The following is a 23685-nucleotide window of genomic DNA, read 5'->3' on the forward strand; positions in this document are numbered from 1 at the left end:
ATAAATTAGTGCTTTAAAATATATGACAAGTCAACTGACCAACTATTTTTAGACCTGTGAAATGCCTAACTCTAGGCAGCATACATCATAAAGAACATCCTCCAATACTTACATGTTACAGACAGATCTGGCACTGGGAGGAGACATTCTTGATTTAAAGAAAAAAAAAATCAAAATCAAACATTTTTCCTTTCCCCCCATTTATAGTTTGGTCTTCCAGCTGAATTACATTATGACTTATGCAATTATACAAACTTGTGAATTAAGTTGTACAAAAGGAACATGTGGAAATGCTAAGAGTTTAAAAAACAAGTTTACCGTAGAAAACCAGTCATAATTTAAATTAATGTGAATGACAACTTGAAAATTATACACCCATATATACATTTTAGAGTACAGAAAGGAATAAGAATGCAGGAATAAGAATTTTTTTTAAAAATTATAAAGTTTGTGGTACATAATTAATGTTTAATACAAAGGTAAGAAAAAATGTAATTCTGAATTGTGGTCAAGTGTGTAAAGTATATTTGTTTGGGTAGTGAGGGGGAAAAGTCAAGCATAACCTCAAAGGAATCTAGAGGCTGTTGTCGGCACACTATGATAAAAGCGACAACCGATATCTCTTCAGCTGCATGTCTGGGTGAAAAACATGACATTTAATTACTCTTACTTCTCATATGCAACTCTTCAGCTATACACTAGTACTGGTCATATGAACTATATTTCTCTTAAAAGCAGTGGTTGTTTTTCGAAATGAACAATCACTTTCAGACAGACATATTTTAACTTTTAAGAGTAACCCCAACTTTAATTTAGCTCTTCAGTAATGAAAGGCTACAATGTATGAATGAACTTACACCAACCATCATATTAAAAAAGGAATTTTGTGGAGGGATGAAGAGATGTTGTCACAGTTCTTGGGGACTGGACAGGTACCAACTGCACTCTAATTAACTGGAACTCACTATTGAGCAATATAAGCCACTCTCTTCCCCAGAGGCTAACCTGTACATTTCAGTGTATGTCGGCCCTGCCAACCTGGGAAACAAGAGATCTATCTTAGGTTTCCTGAATGATACTGCAGAACATTACTCAAGCGGTCTACCAATTTCAATCATTTTATAATATTTCATTCTGACAATGTTTTATGGTTTTAGATAAATAAAACTACAAACCTAAAAACTGAAAGGAAATCTCAATTTCAAAACAAATTGACTCAGCTAAAGATTGCTACAGCTTATTTTGGATTTTGCATAGTTTATTTAAAATGAATTAGGGCATTTCATATCACGCCAAACTGCAAGCCTAATATTGGTTTTCTTTTCAGTATTTTAGGTGCATGTCAGCCTCAATCTATCAGAGTTCTTGAAAGCAGGTATTTTCCATGAGAATACTTCATGACTGGGAGGATGCAGCAGATGTACTCTTCTTATTTTAGTCTCTGTATTTTGCTTAAAGCACTGATACACCCACAAATCCCCATGCTTGGCTCTCTTCACAAAGGCTTCAGTATCCCTTCCTTCCTCTGAATCTTGCTCTGCCATCCAACTAAAAATTGAAGAATAATTAAGTCAACATATTGCAAAATGTAAAATACTACTATTAGAAGTGCTTTGAAGCAACTTTGTTTCTATTTCTGGCCCTTTACAAACAAGGATACAGTAAAGAAAAAGTCACTGAAGAGAATAAATGGTTTCTCCATAAAAAGACACAAGACTGGTGTGAAAGTACATGGTAGAACTGTATTCAGAAATCTTACTCATAATTAATACTAGGTGACTGATCAGCAAATCTGAAGTCTACATGACAGTGCTAAAGGACCATAAACAGAATAACAGTAAGTGGTACAATAGAGTCGGGAGAGCGAGGAAGTGTGTAGGTGAGGTACTGTAGAGAATACTCATTAGTCTTATCTTACTGATCATCATTCATGATCTGGAGAATGTGGTACACAGCAAATTCAGATTAAGTTAAAATGGAAGGTGTTGCAAACACCAGTGAGGCTGGGATAATATAAAAAGGAACCTACAGAGTCTATAAATATGGGTAAAATATAAAGTGAGATTCAATTTAGGAAAATGCAAGCTAATATCGGAAGGAAATAATACATGGATATATAATTGGAGGGAAAAGCCTAAAGATTTACTGTACACCAGCATTTCCTAAAGCTGAGAGTGGATAGCTGCTGTACAGCAGATCGTTTTTAGCACTGCAAGAGATATGGCAGCAAGAAGGGCCACATTATTTTGGCCTGGCATAGATCCTCTTAAGTTTTCCGTCTTCAAGGTTGCGATGACTGAGTATTCTTGAATCCAACAATAATTCAGCTAGTATGTTCTACACACTTAAATTTGAGGAATAGATTACTACTATGCAAAATCATTAACTAGAATTCACTGCTATAGCACAATAAAAAGTTAGGTAAACATAAGGTTGACCATATTACACCAGTCACCATGCCATGTGTAGGGAGAGGAACGTGTACACTCCCTGCCCATTTGTGTATCTAATTGCTAGCACAGAAGCATACTTTATTCTTTACCCAACTGCTGATTGTCTCATGTCCTGAAGCATGACAACTGAAAACCTTAATCATTTTAATCTAGTGTAAATGTTCAAAGTATTTGTATTTGCATGCAGTGCCACATCCTTTAAAAAATGTACTAAATTATTTGCCTCACAAATACAAAAGAATACAAAATCTTTTAAAATTTCATTTTAAGTTTGTTGCCTTTTAATTTAATTGGTCAACAAATATGTCTTTTTTTCTTATATTATGGGACAGGTTAAGCAGAAGTACACAAACAGCCTTTTCTATTACATTCGTATTTAAATATAATTATCATCTCTCACTCTTTTCCTTTCCAGACTAAATAATCTAATCCAGAGGTTCTCAAACAGGGGGATGAGGCCCCCCGGGGGAAAGGGTGGGGAATGTATTCTGGAGGGCATGAGATGCTTGAGGAGAAGAAAACAAAAAACAAAAAAACCACACCCTTACTGTGCACATTTTACCCACAGCAATGAATAACTAGCAAAGCTGATTCCTCCAGAAATATCAGGTCCTCAGATGGCGCTGTGCATTTTGACAGATTTCTGTTAAGCTTGCATAGCATTATACAAAGCCGTTGCCATCTGTACATTAATCCATTTGCTACAATGCGGTGTGCACATTTAATTGTATGCATCAGCCACAATCGCAGGTTTGCTTTTGCTATTACAATGGATCGTTGGCTCTGTTTGAATCAATGCCTTAGTGTTTTTAATATTTAGTGAGGGGTACATGTTGATTTTTTTCTAATCCGTATATGTACTTGTGTGGCGGGAGGGGAGGCATATACTACTACAGACACAAAGAAGAGGGGCGTGATCAATTAAGTTTGAGAACCACCTACCTAGTCTTTTTCATCTGTCCTTGTTACATACTGAACTATAATGAGAAATATTTGAAGATTGTTACAGTGTTGTTGTAGACATGCTGGAGAGTAAAGACACTTTTCTAGCATATTTCTAGCTTAATTCCATTTTCCTCTCTAGCTGAATTAAGACAGTTTCCACTGGAGGAGGGTTGAAGGCTGTGAGGCTACAGCCGCAGAGTGGGATGAAAGATCTTAGGTATGTTCTACTTCTGCATCCCTCCTTAATCTAAAATTAAAATCAGGGTTTATTCATTACAGAGCAAAGTAACACATTAGGTAAGACCAAAAACAGGCTATGTGCCCATCATGTGTGGAATGGTTTGATATCAACTTTGCTGCCTCTACCCTATTTTACAAAAAAGCTTTATGACAGCATAGGTCAACATTTCCATACAAGAAACCCATAGCCAGTCTGGGGAAACTCCTTTTCTATCTAGGTAGGTATTTATAATAGGCTTCTCGCTGTGGTACTTGAGCACTCACTCCCAAAAGGAGAGTTTGTCACTCCATCATAAAACTGACATATCTCCTTAAATTAACAGTCATCCAATTATTACCTAAGTACATTATATTAAAACTACAAAACTTCAAGTGGAAAGCAGAAGTCTATTACCACAGTAAAATGATCCTTTAATGAGTTTCCTCTAAACTTAAATCAATGTCCCCCAGTTCTGTTTCTTCCAATGATCTCAAATAGATAAGATTAAGGTATGGCTAATTATCAATCTTAAATATTAAAAAGCTATTTTACCTATTGATCTTTCATATTTAAAATAACCCCCATTTTGTTAATCATTTCCTATTTTTATTGTAGCTGTCACACTCTGAGCCTTCTCCAGTTGAAATATGAATATCTTGTTGGATTATACCCACAATCTAATTCCTTGTTTTGCTTGAGTGCGAAAGATGTGCTATACTAATGTTCACAAGAGCTAACATTTATTAAGGACCAATTACAATTATGACAAGTAAGGAGCTATTCTACTTAATGATGTCAATTTGATTAATTTCAATCGTGTCTTCTTCCTCATCAGAATCTTTTAGAAAAGAAAAAGAAAAAAAAACCATTGGCAAAGACTAAAAAACCATCAAACCAATCACTTACCATTGACCTTTTGCACTCAAAAAACGAAACCTGCAAACTTCTGCAGTGTCCTTCCTTCAAGCATTGTCTGGGGCTTTTTCCTTCCTGTCATATGAAACATAACAGTATAAGAATCCAGTGTATTTCTTCAGTGGAAAGGACACTACAGACAAGGCACCTCTAAAAAGTCCTGTGCACACTGTTGAAACTCAGTCCAAGGTCCTTTAACTTGTGTTCTTTGCTGTGGTAAGTTCCTGAGAGTTGTGAAAGTGCAGATAATAATTCTTCCCTTCCTCCCCCAACTTCAAAGACATGTGCTTGTATCAGTAAAATGAAGACCAGGGTGGATAAAAATCAATGATTTAAAACAAACAAACAAACAAAAACCCCTGATTTTTTTTATTTAAATCAGATTTTTTTGATAAAATGCTTTTTGAGGAAAAAACCTATCTAAAGATAGTTTTAATTAAGATAGCTTTGAGCTATAATGTATCTCATCATGGAACATTCTAATTCTATAGTATGAGACAATATATTTATGTAATGTTTAAGAAAACTTTTGTAAATGAGTTCCAATAGTTCATGGATTAGGGATCCAATCTTATAGGGTTCCAGGTGCTTCTGTATAGATTATTTAGGTTAATCTTTCTATCTACCCAACGGGACTCAGTGCTCAGTCTAGAAGATACTATCAGAGATGCTTAGTTTTGCAGTTCTCAAACTGTGGATTTGTCTCTCCAGAGGTAACATGCTTGTTAACAGCAAAAATGTTTTTAAATAAATCAATCAATATATAGAGGTGAGAAATAACAGACCTCAACCCTACTGTCCCTCTGCAAATTTGTGTGCATACAGTCAATCCCTTACCTCTCTCTAAAAGTGCAAAATTTCAAAAAGTTCAATGAACAGAAGATTATTGGGGGCGGAATAGACCTGGACAAGGAAAAGAAGTCTGGAGATAAATGTGAGAAGGGAGGGACAGGCAGTAGAAACAAAACTGAAACTGTTTGAGCAGCATATTCCAGAAGTTTTGAGGTCTTTCTGAGTGTAGCCTTCATTGATTTGAGATCTACCATACCATTCTCTCACTAGAAGGGAAAACCTATAATGGCAGTAGGCCATAAAAGAGACCCAGTTTGGGAATATTTTCATGAAGTTCCTCTACCTGTGGGTAAGACAGGTATGGCGTGCAAAATGCAAACCATCATTTTCTATTGTTTCAGAGTTATCTGCCAATGATAGTGTTTCAGTCACACCATGTATGTCACATAGCCACAGTATATCACCTGAAGCAAAAAGAAAAAAAAATAAATCTCCATCATCCAGAAACAACCATAGGTAAGTTTGTGATAAGAACCAGCAGATTACAAAAAAAAGGAATTGATGAAATATTGCCCGATTTGTTTATGCAACAAACTCTCCTTTCCGTATGATTGAGAACCCACACTTCATTAACATGGTTCAGTCATTAAGACCAGGATACAGTTCACCCAACAGAGCAGATGTCTCAGGCAAATTGCTGGCTAAAGTACATGAAAGAGAAATTGAGCCATGTGCAAAAGGTCTAGAGGGTAAAATTGTTAACCTGAGTCTTGATGGGTGGAGCAATGTCCACAATGATCCTGTTGTATGTGCTTGTGTGACAACAGAAGAAGGGAATGTCTTCCTTACAGAAACAACTGATACATTAGGAAATGCACACACAGAATACTTACAAGAAGTAGCAGTAAAAGCTATAACAAACTGTGAAAAAAAAATTCAAATGTCTAGTACACAGCTTGGTCACATGCTGAAAATGTATCCAAGATGAGAAGAAATTTAGAAGAGAGTCCCAAGCTAATAACATACGGTTGCAGTGCTCATTTGATGCACCTCCTAGCCAAAGACTTCAGTGTTCCAGAAATAAAGGCTAACGTTGTTGAAATTGCAAAATACTTCCGTAACAATCACTTTGCAGCAGCTGCTCTGAAAAAAGTGGGAGGAACCAAGCTAACTCTCCGACAAGACATGCAATGGAACACAGTAGTGGACTGTTTTGAGCACTATATCAAGAACTGGCCTAATCTGATGACAGTTTGTGAACAAAATTGTGAAAAAATAGATGGCACTGTCACAGCCAAAGTTCTCAACATTGGGCTTAAGAGAAATGTTGAACTCATGCTGAGTACCTTGAAGCCTATTTCTGTAGCCTTGAACAAAATGCAGGGAAATAGCTGTTTTATTGCTGATGCTGTTGAAATTTGGAAGGAACTGAGTGAGGTCTTAAAAAGAGAAATATGCAATGACAGAGTTAAATTACAAGCATTAAAAAAAACAAATGGGACAAGCACGATCTCCAGCTCATTTTCTTGCAAATATTCTCAATACTTGGTACCAGAGTCAAACCTTAACTGCTGAAGAGGAGGAGTTGGCTATGACATGGACATCCAGCAATCATCCCTCCATAATGCCAACTATAATAAACTTCGGAGTAAGGGTGAACCATTCAAGAAATATACGTTTTCTGATGTTTTAAAGAAAGTCACACCAGTGAACTGGTGGAAGTCACTTAAGCACTTGGATTCAGAGGCTGTTGAAGTGATAATCTCACTTTTAACAGCAGTAGCTTCTGCTGGTATAGAAAGAATATTTTCTTCCTTTGGACTAATTCATTCTAAATTGAGAAATCGTTTGGGACCTGAAAAAGCAGGAAAGCTTGTTTTTCTTTTCCAGATTATGAACAAACAGGAAAATGAAGGTGAAGACAACTGAGTTAGCTGCAGAAGCCAATATTTTAAGTTTCTCATGTTGACCTGGCTGACAGAGTCTATTTAATTTTTGTTTATTTTTTTAAATATTTCTTTTAAACTATTTTGGCTAAAAACAATTTTAACAAAAAGAAACCTGATTTAAAAAAACTTGAATGTTTAACTAAATTCAAAAATCCATATGCTTGTTTTGTTAAAATATTATATGTTTGCTGTTGAAGAAAAAAATCCATAATACATAAAATTGTTGTTTTAATTAAATTAAATAATTTAAATGTCTGTCTGGTGATGTTCTCCTCCTATTACAGCATGGCAAGAAAATCCTCCAAATATTAATGATTAACCTGTTGAATTGGAGATAGTTCGCCTCCCAATGACTTCATAAATATCTGCTTCAATTACCTTTAGTAAATGAAATAACCAATCAATCATTCGTTTTCTGATATAGCTGTAAAACTAATCTGAAAAGATTTCAAAATAAATCACTTAAAATGTATAGTGTGTACCTTCTAAAAATGAAACTTATATCTATCTCTGAGTTGTGAAGAATATGTATTAAGATTATAACAACCAATAAGAATGCACTTTTATGTAGAAATCCATGATTAAATCGAGTCTTCCTGACTAGTGATTTAAATTATGATTTTAATCAATTTGATTTAAATCAAATCCACCCTGAGAAGACAGAAGAATAATCTAACTGGATACACATCTTTTGAGTGGTTTTAGATTTATTCAAACCGGACTTAACATAATGCTAAAAGCAAGCTATCGTCACCAGAAGACCAAAAACAAAACAAAACCGTGGTAATTGCGCTGGTGAAAGGTGTCAATTAGACAGTCTTGGAGACAGAAGTTTTCTACTTACCTACACAACACATACAACATAGACAGCAGCATGGCAAACTTCCCTACAACATTCTGCTAATGTGCTTCAACACTAATTGAAGGGACCACCTTTAGGGGATGAAAGTTTTTTTCATTCTCTATTTCCATTCAATCCTGAGGCTCCTATTCAAGTAGCCAAGCAAGGGTACCAACTGTGGTGGGAGCTTTCCATACGAACTTTTTGTTTCAATAAGTTGAAATATTATTAACAGTACAGAATTTCTAAGGCTTGGTCTACACTTACCCCCCAATTCGAACTAAGGTACGCAACTTCAGCTACGTGAATAACGTAGCTGAAGTTCGAAGTACCTTAGTTCGAACTTACCTCGGTCCACACGCGGCAGGCAGGCTCCCCCGTCGACGCCGTGGTTCCCCCGTCGACGCCGCGGTACTCCTCTCGTCTAGCTGGAGTACCGCAGTCGACGGCGATCACTTCCTGGTTCGACTTATCGCGTCCAGACAAGACGCGATAAGTCGAACCCAGAACTTCGATTCCCAGCCGCCGAACTAGCGGCTGGGTGTAGACATACCCTAACACAACCATTTGACTTTTTATAGAAAAAAATCACACTACCATACCTGAAGTTCTGTATGATCAAATTTCAACATTTCTGTTTCAGTGAACACACATTTTCCCAGCTCATGATTACACACTATAAACTAACCCACCGTGATACTTTCTTGGGGTGCCCAGGACACTGAGTTACTGTTAGCCCCCTGCCTCCAGTGAGAGAGAGACTTGCTGGTGCTTAATTGGGTATCACTTCCCTGACCCTTCCTGCCTGTTGGCCACCCAAAGAACCTCCACTGGGCAATGCTAGCCCTCACTTTTCTTGTTATGATAGGCGTACCCTAATCCCCATGCCCCTTTGAAGCATTCCCCTGTGATATCCAGCCTGTCACTGGCTACTCACAAGAATACCAGGTTTACTATCCCCAAGGGAACAGCTCACATACCAGCTTGTTTGATTTAACTGAGAATCAGCTCAGCACTGAGATATATTTGTTATCAATGGTTAAGATTTAATAGTAAGGACAATAAAAATAGAAATATTATATATAAAACAAAAGGCATAGCATGCTTTCTAGAAATTAAACTTAACTTAGCAGGTTGACCTTCTGACTAAGGAATTTTATCTCACCCAAAATGTCTTTTGTAGTGTTTCCAACCAGGGCAGGTTAGGATCCTGTTTTCATGAATGAAATCCCACCCACTGATTACTTCCTCAGGTGCAGGATAAAGATGTATCCTTTTGCCTTCTCTTTTATCCCCCAAAATTAATTATTGGATATCGAAGTTGGGATGCCTCCCTTGCACCCCACAAAGTTTATGTCACATCCCCATGCTGACTTTGTATGCAAACAGGGCTTCCATTGTATTGGCTTATAATGCTTAATTTACATTGTGAACTGAGGCAGACAGGTGATATACAATCTTTTGTCTGGTAGGTACTTCTTTGTCAACTTTGCCTTGATTCAGACTGTAGGAACATATTTCCTTTATACTGTACATATATAACTTTTTACATCGTATCCGTACAGACATTTCACAAGCATATTTATGATCACTGTGTTTTCTGGCTTTAATTTAAGATTGTACATGACATCTTTTATGGAAAGCAGTGTGCTAGGTATAGTGAGTTTGGCAGGCCTGTCAAGAGTTACTTACTGGTACAGAAGATTGAACCCTTTGGCAGTCAAAACTGAGGAATTCTTAGGGGTCACACACACCTTCTCTTACAATGATTCTGTTTATTTATACTTATCTCTATTGTAGGTGCCTCTAAAGTAAATAAATCATTGTGGAATTCTCATTCCTACATTTCTACTCAGTTTCAGTATATCATGAAAGAGGGCAAGATTTTCTGCTCTATTTAAAAGAGATGTCCATAAAGGTAATATACTGCTTGAAAACTTTCAGTGCTCAGTAAGTTGTTAATCAATGCCATCACAGCAACTGAACCCTTTTGCATACTTGGCATATATGTAGCAATTCACATGTTCAGAGAGTGTTTTACAAACATTAACAGTTCATTTCTCCTTTGGATTTTAGATGGAAAGATGGCAGTTCAAAAACAAAAGCTCAGGTGTAGAACAATGTTCTTTTTTAAAATAGAAAATGATCAGGTAAAAATGGCATCTAATGTTTATAGATTTTCAGTAGCTGCACATAAACCTACTCAGAGGCTGCATCTTCACCAGGAAAAAAGGTATATTGCTAACTCATGTTAGACAGTGGGCATGGCCCTTTCAGGATATTTATCCTATGTAATTGGAAAACATGGTCTAAAACTTCACCACTCAAAACTTTCATAACTGGTTGCTTTTTTTTTTTTTAATTTTCTGCAGTTTCGCTCAGTGCAAGTCTCTCTGTACAAAGATTTTTTACAAAGCCTCCATAGCCTATTATTCAAGGGATAAAAGGTTATGGTGATCTCACGTTGGTGGTGTTGCCTAAAGTGGCAAATTCTTTGGTTTTTATTGACCGGCTGGTTAAAATGTGGACTCAAGCTACATTAGCTCTGGAGGTACTTTGTCTGGAAATAATCACAAGGTCTGAAATAGCTAAAGAAGTTTTAATTCTTGTACTGACATTGACTTTCCATGAATTGTCTTCTTTGATCTTCACTAGAGTTTGTAGCTTTGATACTGACAGTTTATATACTAACGATCAATTTATCAAACAAAATAAAGAGCACTTTTGTTATTTCCAATACTGCTGAGGTTTAGTTTGACTAAGAGGTAGGTATGATTAAGAGAAAAGGTATTATATTTTGAAGATAGCTTCTTATTAGCAACTTCAAAATCTCCTGGATGTCAAAATGAGCATTCCAGTTCTCTTTAAATAACAACCCTAAAGTCACAAATCTTGACAGCTCAGAATATGATATATCATATAATAGTGGTTCTGTCACGCAGGACATGTCACGAGAGGTGGCAACCAATGACACAATAAAACATAGATGATATGTTAACTCAGAAAGAATAAAGTAGATTGATCTAATAATAATACAAAGCGCTATATAAAATCTTCACTTTGGAAGTGCTTAACAAACATTATAATAATAATTAAATAATAATTAATGGAGATATCCCATCTCCTAGAACTGGAAGGGACCTTGAAAGGTCATCGAGTCCAGCCCCCTGCCTTCACTAGCAGGACCAAGTACCGATTTTTGCCCCAGATCCCTAAGTGGCCCCCTCAAGGATTGAACTCACAACCCTGGGTTTAGCAGGCCAATGCTCAAACCACTGAGCTATCCCTCCCCCCCAAGGGATAGCATTAAGTCAAACAATACTCTTGTATTATTTCCCATTTTTCAGATGAGGAAACGGACAAAAATATTAATAGTCCAAATGGATACAGTAATCTTCCTTTGCTTGGCTATTTGCCTGAGACAAATAATATTTTATTAGTTTTATCACTATCATGTGCCAGCTGGTAGATTTTCATCAGGCTTTCCAAGGCTCCTTGGAACCAATTTCCAAGGTCCATTAATGGCTATTAGCCAGGACGGGTAAGGAATGGTGTCCCTAGCCTCTGTTTGTCAGAGGGTGGAGATGGACGGCAGGAGAGAGATCACTTGATCATTACCTCTTAGGTTCATTCCCTCTGGGACACCTGGCATTGGCCACTGTCAGTAGACAGGATACTGGGCTGGATGGACCTTTGGTCTGACCCAGTATGGCCATTCTTATGTTCTTAAGATAAGGTGGGTGAACTCAGCCAATGACCCTTCTGAGGTAGATGTATCACGTTTTTTGCCATTTACGCTGGGGCACTAATGCCTTCAATGGGGTAGCACATGTGTAAATAAAGGCAAGACTTCAATAAATTACATGTACAGGTGTAACTAGTCGGGACGGTTCTGCTGATGGCAGCTGGGGAAGACCAGTCTCCAGCTCTTCCCTTTCAGTTGTGCCAACTCCGCGGGACTCGGAGGAGCAGTGACTGTCTCACCCACAGTCCAGGCTGGGACCGACTCACACAGGGAGCAGATCTGCTGAGTGAGACGCTGCTCTTTGTACATGGCCACTTGTCAAGGGGGACCCAGGCTCCGTGCAGCCGCGAGGACCCAACCGCTTTGCAGGGGCAACGGCGCTGCGGGACCGGGCGCGAGACAGGTGCAGTGTCCCGGCCTAGGCCGTCACCAGGGGTAACAGGGAAGGGGCCGCCCAGCTCCCCCCATTGATTGTATGACGCAGGGGGGGTCTCTCAGCAGGTCCCGCCCCTCCCGCGTACCTGTATGACGCAGGAGGTCTCGAGCAGACACTGTCTCAGGTCCTCCCGCACCCCCGCACAGGCCCGCCCGTCCTCCTCCTTCTCCTCATAGTATTTGGGCATCGTGGCAGCGCTCCCCACACACAACGTTTGGGCTTCTCACTGCAGCGCCACCGCCTCCCAGTTCGCTCTGCAGGACGCCGCCATCTTGTTGTCCTTTAACCCAGCTGCGGTGCACGCGCAGACACCGCCACCGCTCTTCCCCGCCGGGACAGGAACTACCGTACCCAGCATGCACCGCGACGCAGGGTCACGGGCCGGGTCAGGGGGCGCGCGCCGCGCTACGTTGCCGGAAGCAGCTGGAGTTTGCTGTGGGTGCGCGCGGCCCCGGGAGACCCTCGCGCTGTGTGTAGTTGGGAGGGGCGGGGCTGGAACGGCAGGTGAGCGGGGCAGTTGCGGGCGGAGTTCTTGCCCCCCGGGCCTTGGGATCCCTGCGGGGTGGGGGCCCCTCCCTTCTACTGCTGCGCGCGCGCGCGGCCCTCCCCCCGTTGGGTCCTCAAAGGAGGCGATCCTCGCGTCGCGCCTCGGAGCCGCCTCTGAGCACGTGCCCCGGGCAGATCGTTGCCGGGGCGGCGGGAGCTGAGGGCGGAACCGTCTCTACCCCGGGGGGCAGCGGGGGGAGACCTGCGTTCTCTGCCCTGCTGCGGGGAAGGGACTTGAACCAGGGTCTCCCGCCGGCCAGGGGCTGCCCGGACCCCTGGGCGCGGGGCACTGCGGGGTGTGTGTGTCTCCATCGGTGCTGCCGAAGCTGTTCCACTTTGCGGGGGCGCTTAAGTAGCCTCGGCCTGAGAGCGACTCTAGCCCAGCGTTAAGGCAGGGCCCAGGGCGCGTTCTGGTGGGACTTACTGGGTCTCCCTCCTCTGACGCATCAGGGATGGCCACTGCTGGAGGTGGGACATTAGAGGGGTTGGGTTGGTGTCTGAGGTGGCTCAGCAGTTTTTCTTTCTCATGCTCAGGGTCTAACTATCCCCGTATTTGGGGTCAGTTCCCCCAGGTCAGATTGGCAGAGACTTCAGCATTTGGGTTTTTTTGCCTTCCCCTGCAGTGTGTGAGTGTGGGTCACTTGCTCAGATTATCCGGGTATATCTCAGTCACTACCCTGCCATTGCAGGAGCCTCAGGCATTGATGCACCTCAGACTAGGGGGTTCGGCGGCAGGCAATTGATCTTCTGGGATCGATTTATCGTGTCTTGTCTAGACGCGATAAATCAATCCCGGATCGATCCCGGAAGTGCTCGCCGTCGACGCCGGTACTCCAGCTCGGCGAGAGGCGTACGTGGCATCGACGGGGGAGCCTGCCTGCCGCGTCTGGACCCGCGGTAAGTTCGGACTAAGGTACTTCGAATTCAGCTACGTTATTAACGTAGCTGAATTTGCGTACCTTAGTCCGAAGTGGGGGGTTAGTGTGGACCAGGCCTATGACACTACCGATCTTACAGTGGCACAGCTATACCGCTACAGCTGTGCCACTGTAAAGTCTCCTGTGTAGCCGCTGTGTGCTGGCAGCAGAGAGCTCTCCTCCTGGCATAATTAAGCCACCCCAATGAGCGGTGGTAGCTATGTCAGCAGGAGAGCATCTCCCACCAACGTAGCGCTATCCACACTGGCACTTTTGTCAGTGAAATGTATGTTGGTGGGGAGGGGTGTGTGTTTTTTTTCCCCCCACTCACCTGTCCGACAAAAGTATTACTAACAAAAGTGCTAGTGTAGATATAGCCTTAGTCCCTCCTATTCTCTGCCTGTGACACATCATAGTCTCATCTCCTGTGGGCAGTAATATTTTGGTTGTTGAGTTTAGTGTGTAGGGTTCTGGGTGCTGTTGGTGGCCTGTGATATATAGGCAGTCGAACTAGATTATCTGGTGGTCCTTTCAGGCCCTTAAACTATGACTGATATTCAGAGACCCGAGTTCAAAACCGTCTTACATTGACTATTTAATTATTAATACAAAGTGGAACAGCTTCAACAGGACAGATTGAGAGACCCACCCCAGAATACCCAATAATCAGTTGGCACTCATCTGAGACATGGGAGACCTGGGTTCTCCCTACCTCAGGCAAAGGGGAATTTTGAAGCCAGGGTTCCCACAGCCTGGGTAAGTGCCCTGCCCACTGGGCTGAAGTTTATAAGAGGAGACACAATCATCTCGTCTTTATTTTGTTTTGTTTGTTGCAAGAAAGAGCTTAGGTGGGGAGAAGATTCATGGCTTTGAATCCCAAGCAAACAGATGTGGCTCCCTCTAGCCCAGAATTACATGCCTATGTTTCTTTGAGGAGTGGGGCACACTGAATTTTTATCTGAAATAATTAAAATATAATGCAGTGTAAAATAGAACATCTTTAATAGTAAAAGCATTCAAGGGCAATTGTTAAACTGTACATTTATACTTAGTGCTTGAAGAGTGCTTTGTTTCCAGAGCAGTGTACGAAGATTGTCACAGCACCCCATGCAGTAGGCAGGTAAGTACACCTCTACCTTGATATAACGCTGTCCTCGGGAGCCAAAAAATCTTACCGCGTTATAGGTGAAACCGCGTTATATCGAACTTGCTTTGATCCACCGGAGTGCGCAGCCCCGCCCCCCGGATCGCTGCTTTACCGCGTTATATCCGAATTCGTGTTATATCAGGTCGCTTTCTATCGGGATAGAGGTGTATTTGTGTTATACATGGAAAGGGGAGGGCTAGAGAGGTTACATAATTTGTCAAGGGCCACATACTGAGTTAGTAGCAGATTGGAATTTTAATTTATGTATTATTGGCACCAATCCTGGTGCGCAGGTCTCCAAACTGCTATTTCAATACACTGTTTTTAGGCAGCAGAAAGGTGAATCAATTAACATAAATGGCCACATTTTGAAAGGGGCACACTCTAGCTTATAGTTTTACACGTAGTCTTGCTGGCACAAATGGTAGTATTTAGCTAGCTACTTGCCTGATTACCCTTGCAAATTAGATTTATATCTAAATGCCATAATTAACACTGCATAATTTAAAACGCTTCTAATTTTACATCTGTCATTTCTAAGATTATGTGAAATCAATTAGTTTTAACTTTAAAATCTTTCCTTCAGAAAAATGTTGCCGACCACTTCAGTTAGTTCCCCAAACCAGGGCAATGGTGCGTTAAACTCCAGGGATGCAGCGAGACATACAGCGGGTGCAAAACGCTACAAATATCTAAGGAGGCTCCTTCACTTCCGGCAGATGGACTTTGAGTTTGCTGTTTGGCAGATGCTCTACCTGTTCACTTCACCACAGAGAGTTTATAGAAACTTTCATTACCGAAAACAAACAAAGGACCAGTGGGCAAGAGATGATCCTGCTTTCTTGGTATTGCTGAGTATCTGGCTGTGTGGTGAGTGTCTATTTCCATGATCAGCAAAAATGAGGTGGGAAAGAGGAAGAATTGGGCATTAGCCTAAGATTAGGGAGGCCTGGATTCAAGTCCTTGCTCTGCCACAGACTTTGTGTAACCTTGGGCAACTCATTTAGTCTCGCTATGCCTCACTTCCTCGTCTGTAAAATGGGGTAAATAGTAGTTCCCAACCTTACACGAGTGTTGTGAGGATAAACATGTTAAAAAGGTTGTGAAGTGCGCAGATACTACAGTGGTGGTGGCCATATAAGTACCTAAGATAGATAAGATCTTTCTCTTTTCAGTAAAGTTGCAGGAATGTACCTTTGCAGGGGGTTTTTCAGTACCCTGGGTTTTTGACTGTAGAGGCCCTTAATCAGAATGGAAAAGAAGCTGATGAGCTATCTACACAGTGACCATTTAGAAATTAGAGAACCAGGGTAAACCAGAGGGTCTAGCTGTATCTAGAATCCTCTAAAGAGTCTTCTTTATGTTTATTGTAATCAAGTCTTGTCTCTGTTCTGTGTTTCAAACTGGGGGGGTTTCAATAATTGTGTCATAGCAAAGACAACCAGAGGAATGAATGACTATTCTTGGTGTGTTTTTTTTTTTTAAATAGTTGAACATTTGGATGATTAGCAAATGGGATGTATTATTGTTATGTGTATTACCATAACACACAGGCACCCAAATTGTAGACATTGTGCTAGTCACTGTGCAAAAACAGAACAAAAAGATAGTCCCTAATGTTGAACCCATTACAGGCAAAGTACCCTTTACACAGGGCTCTGTCCTTGCTCCCCTTCTCATCTACCTCTATACCTTATCTCTGGTCATCTTATCTACAAACACAAATATGCTGGTGGCTCACAGATCTACCTTTCTGTCCAAACTAAAATCTTGGACTGTCTCTCTGACATCCCTCATGGATGTCTAGCTGCCAGCTCAAGCTAAGCATGGCTAAAACAGAGCTCCTATTCTGCAAACCCTCTCCTCCCCATACCTTCCTACTACCTCCTTTCTTGGTCACTGTAGACAACCCCACCATCCTGCCTGTCACTCAGACCTGTAATCCAGACATCATCTTGACTCAGACCTCTCGCTAGGTCATTACATCCAGGCTGTATCTAAGAATAGGCCTTTCTTATCCATCCATACAACTAAAACTGTAACATCCTTCTCTCTGGCCTTGACAAATGCAGTCTTGCCCCACTCCTATCCATTCACAATGCTTCTGCAAAGATCATTTTCCTAGCCTGCGCTTTGACCACATCACCCCTCTTTTTGAATCTCTTCACTGGTTGCCTCTTCGCTATCACATCAAACATAAGGTGCTTGTGTTCACTTTCGAGGCCCTTCATGGTCAGTCCCCAATTTACCTATCGCTTCTCATTCGCTATCAACCTATGGATGCTCACTTCCTTTCCTGCGATGCTAGCCTCCATTGCCCACTACTCCATTGTTAAATTTTCAAACAGCGCCTTCATGCTTTCTCCCATGCTGACCCACACGCTTGGGAGGAGCGCCCCATAAACATCAGCAAAGGAACGTCATTATCCACCTTCAAAGGCCTTCTCAAAACTCTCCTTTGCTGTGATGCCTACAGAACCCTTGGCAACAATTAGGCTGCTTGTATGCTGAGACCTCTGCCTATCATGCTGTCCAGTATTGTCTCATTGTTTCCTTGTAGAGTCCGTCTGTCTTTATCTATTTGTTGTCTCTTGTCTGATACTTAGATTGTAACCCCTTTGGGGCAGAGACTCACTTTTTGTACTGTATCTAGCACAGTAGGGTCGTGGTCCACAACTAGGACTCCTAGGTGCTTTGATAATACAAATAATACAGTGACCAAAGCCGCAGCGAGACACTGTGAACTTCAGTCATCACCAATCAAAAGAAAATCTTTTGCATGTAAGCTTCAGTTCAGATTGTGTTTTCACTGTTGCCTTTTAAAAGACTATATCCAGTCCATTTTTGACGTGGCACACTATCTGCAGTCATAACAAAGCTGTTACTTCTGAAATTCTAATGTTCTTGTGGTTGGATGGGAAATATTTCCTAGATCCATTTGTGTTTCACGGATGTTTTCCCAAAGCTGCCAAAGGAACTCTATATAAGAATGAGGCTTACGTGTACTGCATTTTCATTCAACTAAAATGGACAGGACATCTGCGTCTTCAGAGCCAGAAAACTATGCACTGTCATGTGGTTTTGTTGTAACTGAAAGCAGTGTGACTTCAGCTCTGCTTGTTGCTCTTACTCTGCACTTCTGCTTAACAAGGTATCGTCTTCATTAACAGTTTGTAAGTTTAAAAACGTGAGATTAGTTCAATGGCAGTGGTGCCACACACTGAACCTAAGCCAACCACATTATACACAAGTGGTGTGGTATGCAGCATTTGAATAGAAAAAGGAGCTGCCTTGCAGAAGATCTTAGGGGTGAGGAGGAATAAAGGGGAAAATGTTGAGATTTCAGGAGACCTCCTCCAAAAAGTTAACCTCTGGAATGTCAAAGTTTGAGGAACTGGCATTGTTTGGTGTTACAGCATTTTTCCAGCTAGGAAGGATTAATCTCTCTTTTTCCTCTTCTCTCTCTCCCCCGCCCCCAGTCTCTACTATAGGATTTGGATTTGTGCTGGACATGGGATTTTTTCAAATGATAAAGCTACTTCTTTGGGTTGTGTTTATAGACTGTGTAGGCGTTGGCCTTTTAATAGCAACTTTAATGTGGTAAGTAAATAATTCCACCTAGAACTAAGTTGGGCATTGCTATAGGGCAGTTGACAGGTCCCTGTTGCTGAGGCAGTGTACTTAAATCTGTACGATATGACTTTGCTCAGAAGAGAGGGTTAAGAGTTTTCATTGGCTGTGAATAGAGCACTATTATTGGGAAAGAGCATTAGAAAATAGTTATTTCGCTTGACCTTTTTCTGCCAAAAAAGGTTAATACTTAGAGGAAATTTGTCACTTGCACCTCTCAGTGCCTATTTTCCTGCTGAGTTCTCCCAGAAGCAGCGACATGTCCCTTTCTCCAGCTCCTATGTGGATGCGGAGGCGCAGCCAGGCGGCTCTGCACACTGCCCCGTCTGCAGGCACTGCCCCTGCAGCTCCCATTGGAGCACTGGAGGGGGCCAATGGAGCACATAGGAGCTGGAGCGGGGCCATGCCATGGCTTCCGGGAGCTGCACGGTGCATCCCCTGACCCTGCACCCCCACTGGAGTGCCGGAGCGGGGCCGAGCCGTGTGGTGCAGTCCCCAACCCAGCGCCCCGGCTGGAGCGCAGCAAGCTCCAGACCCCACTCCCCAGTGGGAGCTCAGGGGCCGGTTTAAAACGGCTCGGCTCACAGGCCGTAGTTTGCCCACCCCTGAGATATAGTGTTCCAATTCTAAGAATCTTGTCAGGGTAGTGAGGGCCAAGAATCTCCCTGCAGACACAGGAGACTTTTCCAGTACTTGAGGGTAGCACCTGATGGGGCAGGAGTTGAGAATGTCTGATGCTGGTTCCTCTGCAGTATTGGACCTCTGAAGGAAACAGCTGAGAACAGTGGTAGGACTTTAGTCCACTGTTGAGAGACCAATAGCAGAGGCCATCTCTTGCCTTCAGTTGCTTCCTCGAGGCACACGCACAGGAAGGGTTCAATTCTCACACTTGCTCTTTTCTCTGCTGCTTGTGTGGTTCACTTGAAGCAGCAGGAAGGTGGGGGAAAAGGCAGGAAAGCTCTTGTCAAAAATGTAAAGGAAATCAGGGGCACTTTAAAGAACTGATTTCTTATTAGTGAAAACAACATGTTAAAGTAGAGTGACCTTAAAAAAGAGAGAGATTCAATATTTGATTCAAAAATGACTTTGGAAGTTTGTTGATCATATAAGGAATGTTCTGCTCTTATTCCAGGTATATGCCCAAAATGTGTCATCAAATTCTTAGCTCTACTCAGGTTTTAATTAGGCAAAACTTCCATAGACTTCAGTGGAAGTTTGCCTGAGAAAATTAGGCTAAACTATTGATTTGGTCCATAATCTCAAGACCTGAAACCATGTTTGGTCTGCTTTGTTTTTGGGTGCAGCAAGTAATGTAGTACTCATATCAAGTTAGTACCCATATTTTAAGTATTTTGTTGCCTTCTTTGGTGGAGGTGGGGCGTTTATTAAATGAGGTAACCTGTGTGCCATCTATCTCTAAAATTGAATGCAACTGAGATATTTTTGTAACACAGGAAATGTGAAGATGTGGCTATCCCCAGCCTTTTTGGGAAGTGAGTGGATGGGCAACTGAAAGACAGGGCTTCTTCAGTATCCTATAATTAAAGGAAGCTGCTGTTCTCCTGTGCACAGTGTTTGCACTTTCTACTCAGCATCAAAGAATGTGACTACTGCTGAGAGAGAAATGGGCTAACGAAAGGCTGGTCTGTGCTGTCTTTTTGGGGAAATACTCACCTTTGCTTAGGCTACCATGTTTTATTCACACATTAGGGAAATAATTTTCAGTCATCCGAGGTTGGCAATTATGCAGACATTTGAAAGGATTGAACTTATGAATTAAATGGTAAAGACTTGAGGCTTTTTTCCTGTATGTGTCTTCATTACTTTAACTATAGGTGGCATGTCAAATCAACATAACTTTAGGAAACATGAAAGTGCAAAATTGTTTCACAACTTATTCCTTTTTAATTTCTTTTCCAATTAGGTTTATTTCTAATAAGTACTTGGTAAAGCGACAGAGCAGAGACTATGATGTGGAATGGGGATATGCCTTTGATGTTCATCTGAATGCTTTCTATCCACTTCTAGTCATTTTGCATTTTATCCAACTGTTTTTCATCAATTGTAAGTAGAACAGCCTTTTTAATGCTTTTTGCCATAGTGCTGGGCCTCAGGCAGGTAATAGAGCAACTGTCTTCTCTTTTACAGATGTTATCTCGTCAACCTCATTCATGGGATATTTTGTTGGGAACACAGTATGGCTCATTGCAATTGGTTATTATATCTATGTAACATTTCTAGGGTACAGTGGTAAGTAATTAATAAAAGCTTTTGAAATTAGGCAACTGACTATATGAAAACAACCGAGCCTTGGCCCAGTAAGCTACTTTAATTTATGAATTCATAGGTTTGCAATGATCATCTCAAATGCAGAAGTAGGAGAAGAATTCAGTGTTGATTTATTTTTTAAGCTATCCCTCCATGATAGATGTCTTGTAGTCTTCACTGTCTAATGAAGCAATTCCACATGCTCCCTTGGCAGCTTGCTCCATTCTGTTACATTTTTTCTGAAAATCACTTTTCCCCTGTTCCCTTCCAAACCCAATACTGTCTCTGTCCTGGGTGGTTGGAGTTAATCATTTGTAATCCTTTGCCAAGAATACTAGGTACTCCCTTATCTAAATGTCCAAACTGAGTTAAAAAGTTTATACCTAAAGGACTTGTCACTTTATGGGGTGGTATTAAAACACTCTTTGCACAGAAGATATTGGTACTCATTGATGCTCGCCATTGTGTTGTACTATAATCCAGTTAATATGCTGCGTCAAACCTCAAGACCCTTACATTAGTTCTGGACTCCCAGATTGACTAGAGAGGAGGGTAGTAATGCAACAAAATCTTTGAGCAGGTTGGCTGTACTAATGTATACAGAGCTACCTCCATTACTCCTCTACTCTGATAGAAGCTATTCTGTATCTGGGCAAAGGGCTGCAGAATCAGCATGGCAGGGATGATAAACAGGCACCTAGTTTTAACCAAGCTGTTAAGAAATTGATGAAATACTGGCAGCCTCTCCCCAGGGTCCTTCTAGCTGTAACAGTTGATGGTTTTGGTCCATTAATGCAACTAATTGCTGGTTTTAAATAATTTTGTACTGATCATAATTGTATTTCTTTTCTAGCATTGCCATTTTTGAAGAACACAGTTATCCTTTTGTATCCATTTGCACTCTTAATTCTGCTATATGTGCTTTCATTAGCACTGGGATGGAACTTCACCAAGACACTTTGTACTTTCTATGAATTCAGAGTGAAATAAAAACAGGACTTCATATGTCTCTACTGTGTAGTTTGTCTTAGCTGCTGACAGTATGCACCTCTAAGACCTCTCGTTGTAAATGGTTGTAAATTTTCTCTTTGTAGATAAGTGTAAAAAGCTTGAAGTGTCTATTGCAATTTTTAATGATTAAAATATTTACAAACAGTAAAAATGTTAGTAATTCTGTATGAATACTTTTGCAGTACATTCCTCAAGACAAACTACCTGTACATTTTTGTAATAAATCTACCTATGAATAAGTTGAATAGCATAATTCTCACTGCTAATGTCTTTTAATGGGATAAGTACCATATTAAGTTAGTGGAATGAATAGATGGAGGCTAGTTATAAATCACGTTGAAGACAAAGTGCTTGGTTTATTATTGTGTGGTTCTCAGGTTAATGCTTCTTAAGTTTAGCTACACTAATAATGTACTGATTGCTGCTCAGTCAGATGCTCTAGCTACTCCCATGTCAATATTATATGGTCTAAGTTCCTACAGTGCATCAGCCATATCTGCCACTACCAGGAGCTGGAGTCAGCTAAAGCAAGGACTCCTGCTTGGGGGCAGGTGGTGAAATTAGGCCCACCCCGATGGACTCAAAGGTACAGCTGTGACCCCCTGTACTGGAGAGATATTAAGACCCATGTGATGCCTCCCCTGCCATACAGCCTTGGGGCAAAAAAATGTAGACAATCAGCATGAGACTTCAGCCCATAGGAGCAAAAGCACCCAACCACAGAGACCACTGGCCATTCAGAACATCCTAGGGTTTTGCATCAACTATTTTTTTCCTATGCTGAGTGGCTGTTTGTCCCAACCATGTCCCTCCCTCACAGTCTTCACCTCACCTTTATTTTCCATTATCTAGTCCTAAGCAAACCCACCCCTGACATAACTGTTTACTACATTGTTCACTCTGCTTGTGTTCCACCCCTTCACCCTGTGTCTTGTCTATTTAGATTGTAAGCTTTTAGGAGCAGGGACTTTCTACTACCATGTTTGTACAGAGCCTAGCCCAATGGCACTATTGTAATAAGGATGACTAATAACTTTTTCACAAACAAATTCTGGGCCAGCACTGAGGTTTTTGTATATGTCACCATAGGTGCTGACTTCCCCACTTTCCTGTGGGTGCTCGACATCCCCCCTAGTCCTGCCCCCACTACACCCCTTTCATAAGGTCTCACCTCTTCCCCTGAGCATGCCACATTCCCGCTCTCTTTCCCCTTCCCTCCCCCGGAGCGTGCTAACGCTGCCAAACAGCTGTTTGGGGCCTAGCGGGAAGCGCTGGGAGGTAGGTGGAGGAACAGGGATGCAGCGCGCTCAGGGGGGAAGGAGGAGGGGGTAAGGGGAGCTTGGCTAGTGGGGGGTGCAGACCACCCACTAATTTTTCCCCGTGGGTGCTTCACTTCTTAATTGAAGAGCAGTTGCTGTAGTTCAATACAGAAGGCTCTGAGACATGGCATTTAAAGTACTGTATTCAATCCCTATTTAACATGCCTTTTGACAGTTTGGACTCAACACCTTAAAATAATGCAACATGTTGGGTCTCTTAGGGACAGAAGTATTCTCTCTCCGCTTATGTAAGAACTACAGAACAGATATTTTTTTAAGCCTTTATTTCAAATATACATGGATAGCTGTGGCACATAGAAACATTGATGAAAGGCACAGTTGACATGACCCATATCAGGTTTTCAAATATAGCAGCAAGTTTTAAACAAATCTAGCTAATTTATAAAAATCTATTACAGCAGGGGTTGGTTAATGAAAAGATGGGGAAACATGTACAGAATAAGTTTTGCCAGAAAAGAATGTTTCAGGATCTAACAGTACTATATTCCACAAGGCAAGAGTACAAACTGACAACCCCCCCCTCAAAAAAC

The 23685-nt window shown here is 41.4% G+C and overlaps 2 protein-coding genes across 4 annotated transcripts; one reads left to right on the forward strand and one right to left on the reverse strand.

Annotated features, from left to right (window-relative positions):
- Positions 1-296: 296 nt before the first annotated feature.
- Positions 297-12634, reverse strand: LOC135877993 (cytochrome c oxidase assembly factor 5). The gene is made up of 3 exons (XM_065403517.1): positions 12382-12634; positions 4525-4608; positions 297-1548 (listed from the first exon to the last, which is right to left on the reverse strand). The coding sequence occupies exons 1-3, from the start codon at positions 12481-12483 to the stop codon at positions 1507-1509; spliced, it is 228 nt and encodes a 75-aa protein (XP_065259589.1). The 5' UTR covers positions 12484-12634; the 3' UTR covers positions 297-1506.
- A 77-nt stretch (positions 12635-12711) lies between these two features.
- On the forward strand, positions 12712-22068 carry UNC50 (unc-50 inner nuclear membrane RNA binding protein). Of its 3 annotated transcripts, none has more exons than XM_065410489.1 (7): positions 12712-12800; positions 14812-14879; positions 15493-15776; positions 18386-18506; positions 20461-20600; positions 20685-20786; positions 21658-22068. In XM_065410489.1, exons 3-7 carry the CDS (start codon positions 15497-15499, stop codon positions 21792-21794), a joined length of 780 nt encoding a protein of 259 aa, XP_065266561.1. In that variant the 5' UTR covers positions 12712-12800; positions 14812-14879; positions 15493-15496; the 3' UTR covers positions 21795-22068. The 3 variants fall into 3 exon arrangements, with proteins under 3 accessions (XP_065266561.1, XP_065266580.1, XP_065266572.1); XM_065410500.1 differs by having other exon boundaries at positions 12765-12800; positions 14837-14879; XM_065410508.1 differs by lacking the exon at positions 14812-14879 and having other exon boundaries at positions 12731-12800.
- Positions 22069-23685: the final 1617 nt, after the last annotated feature.

This window comes from Emys orbicularis, chromosome 1, assembly GCF_028017835.1.
Source record: "Emys orbicularis isolate rEmyOrb1 chromosome 1, rEmyOrb1.hap1, whole genome shotgun sequence".
NCBI classification, from domain to species: domain Eukaryota; kingdom Metazoa; phylum Chordata; order Testudines; family Emydidae; genus Emys; species Emys orbicularis.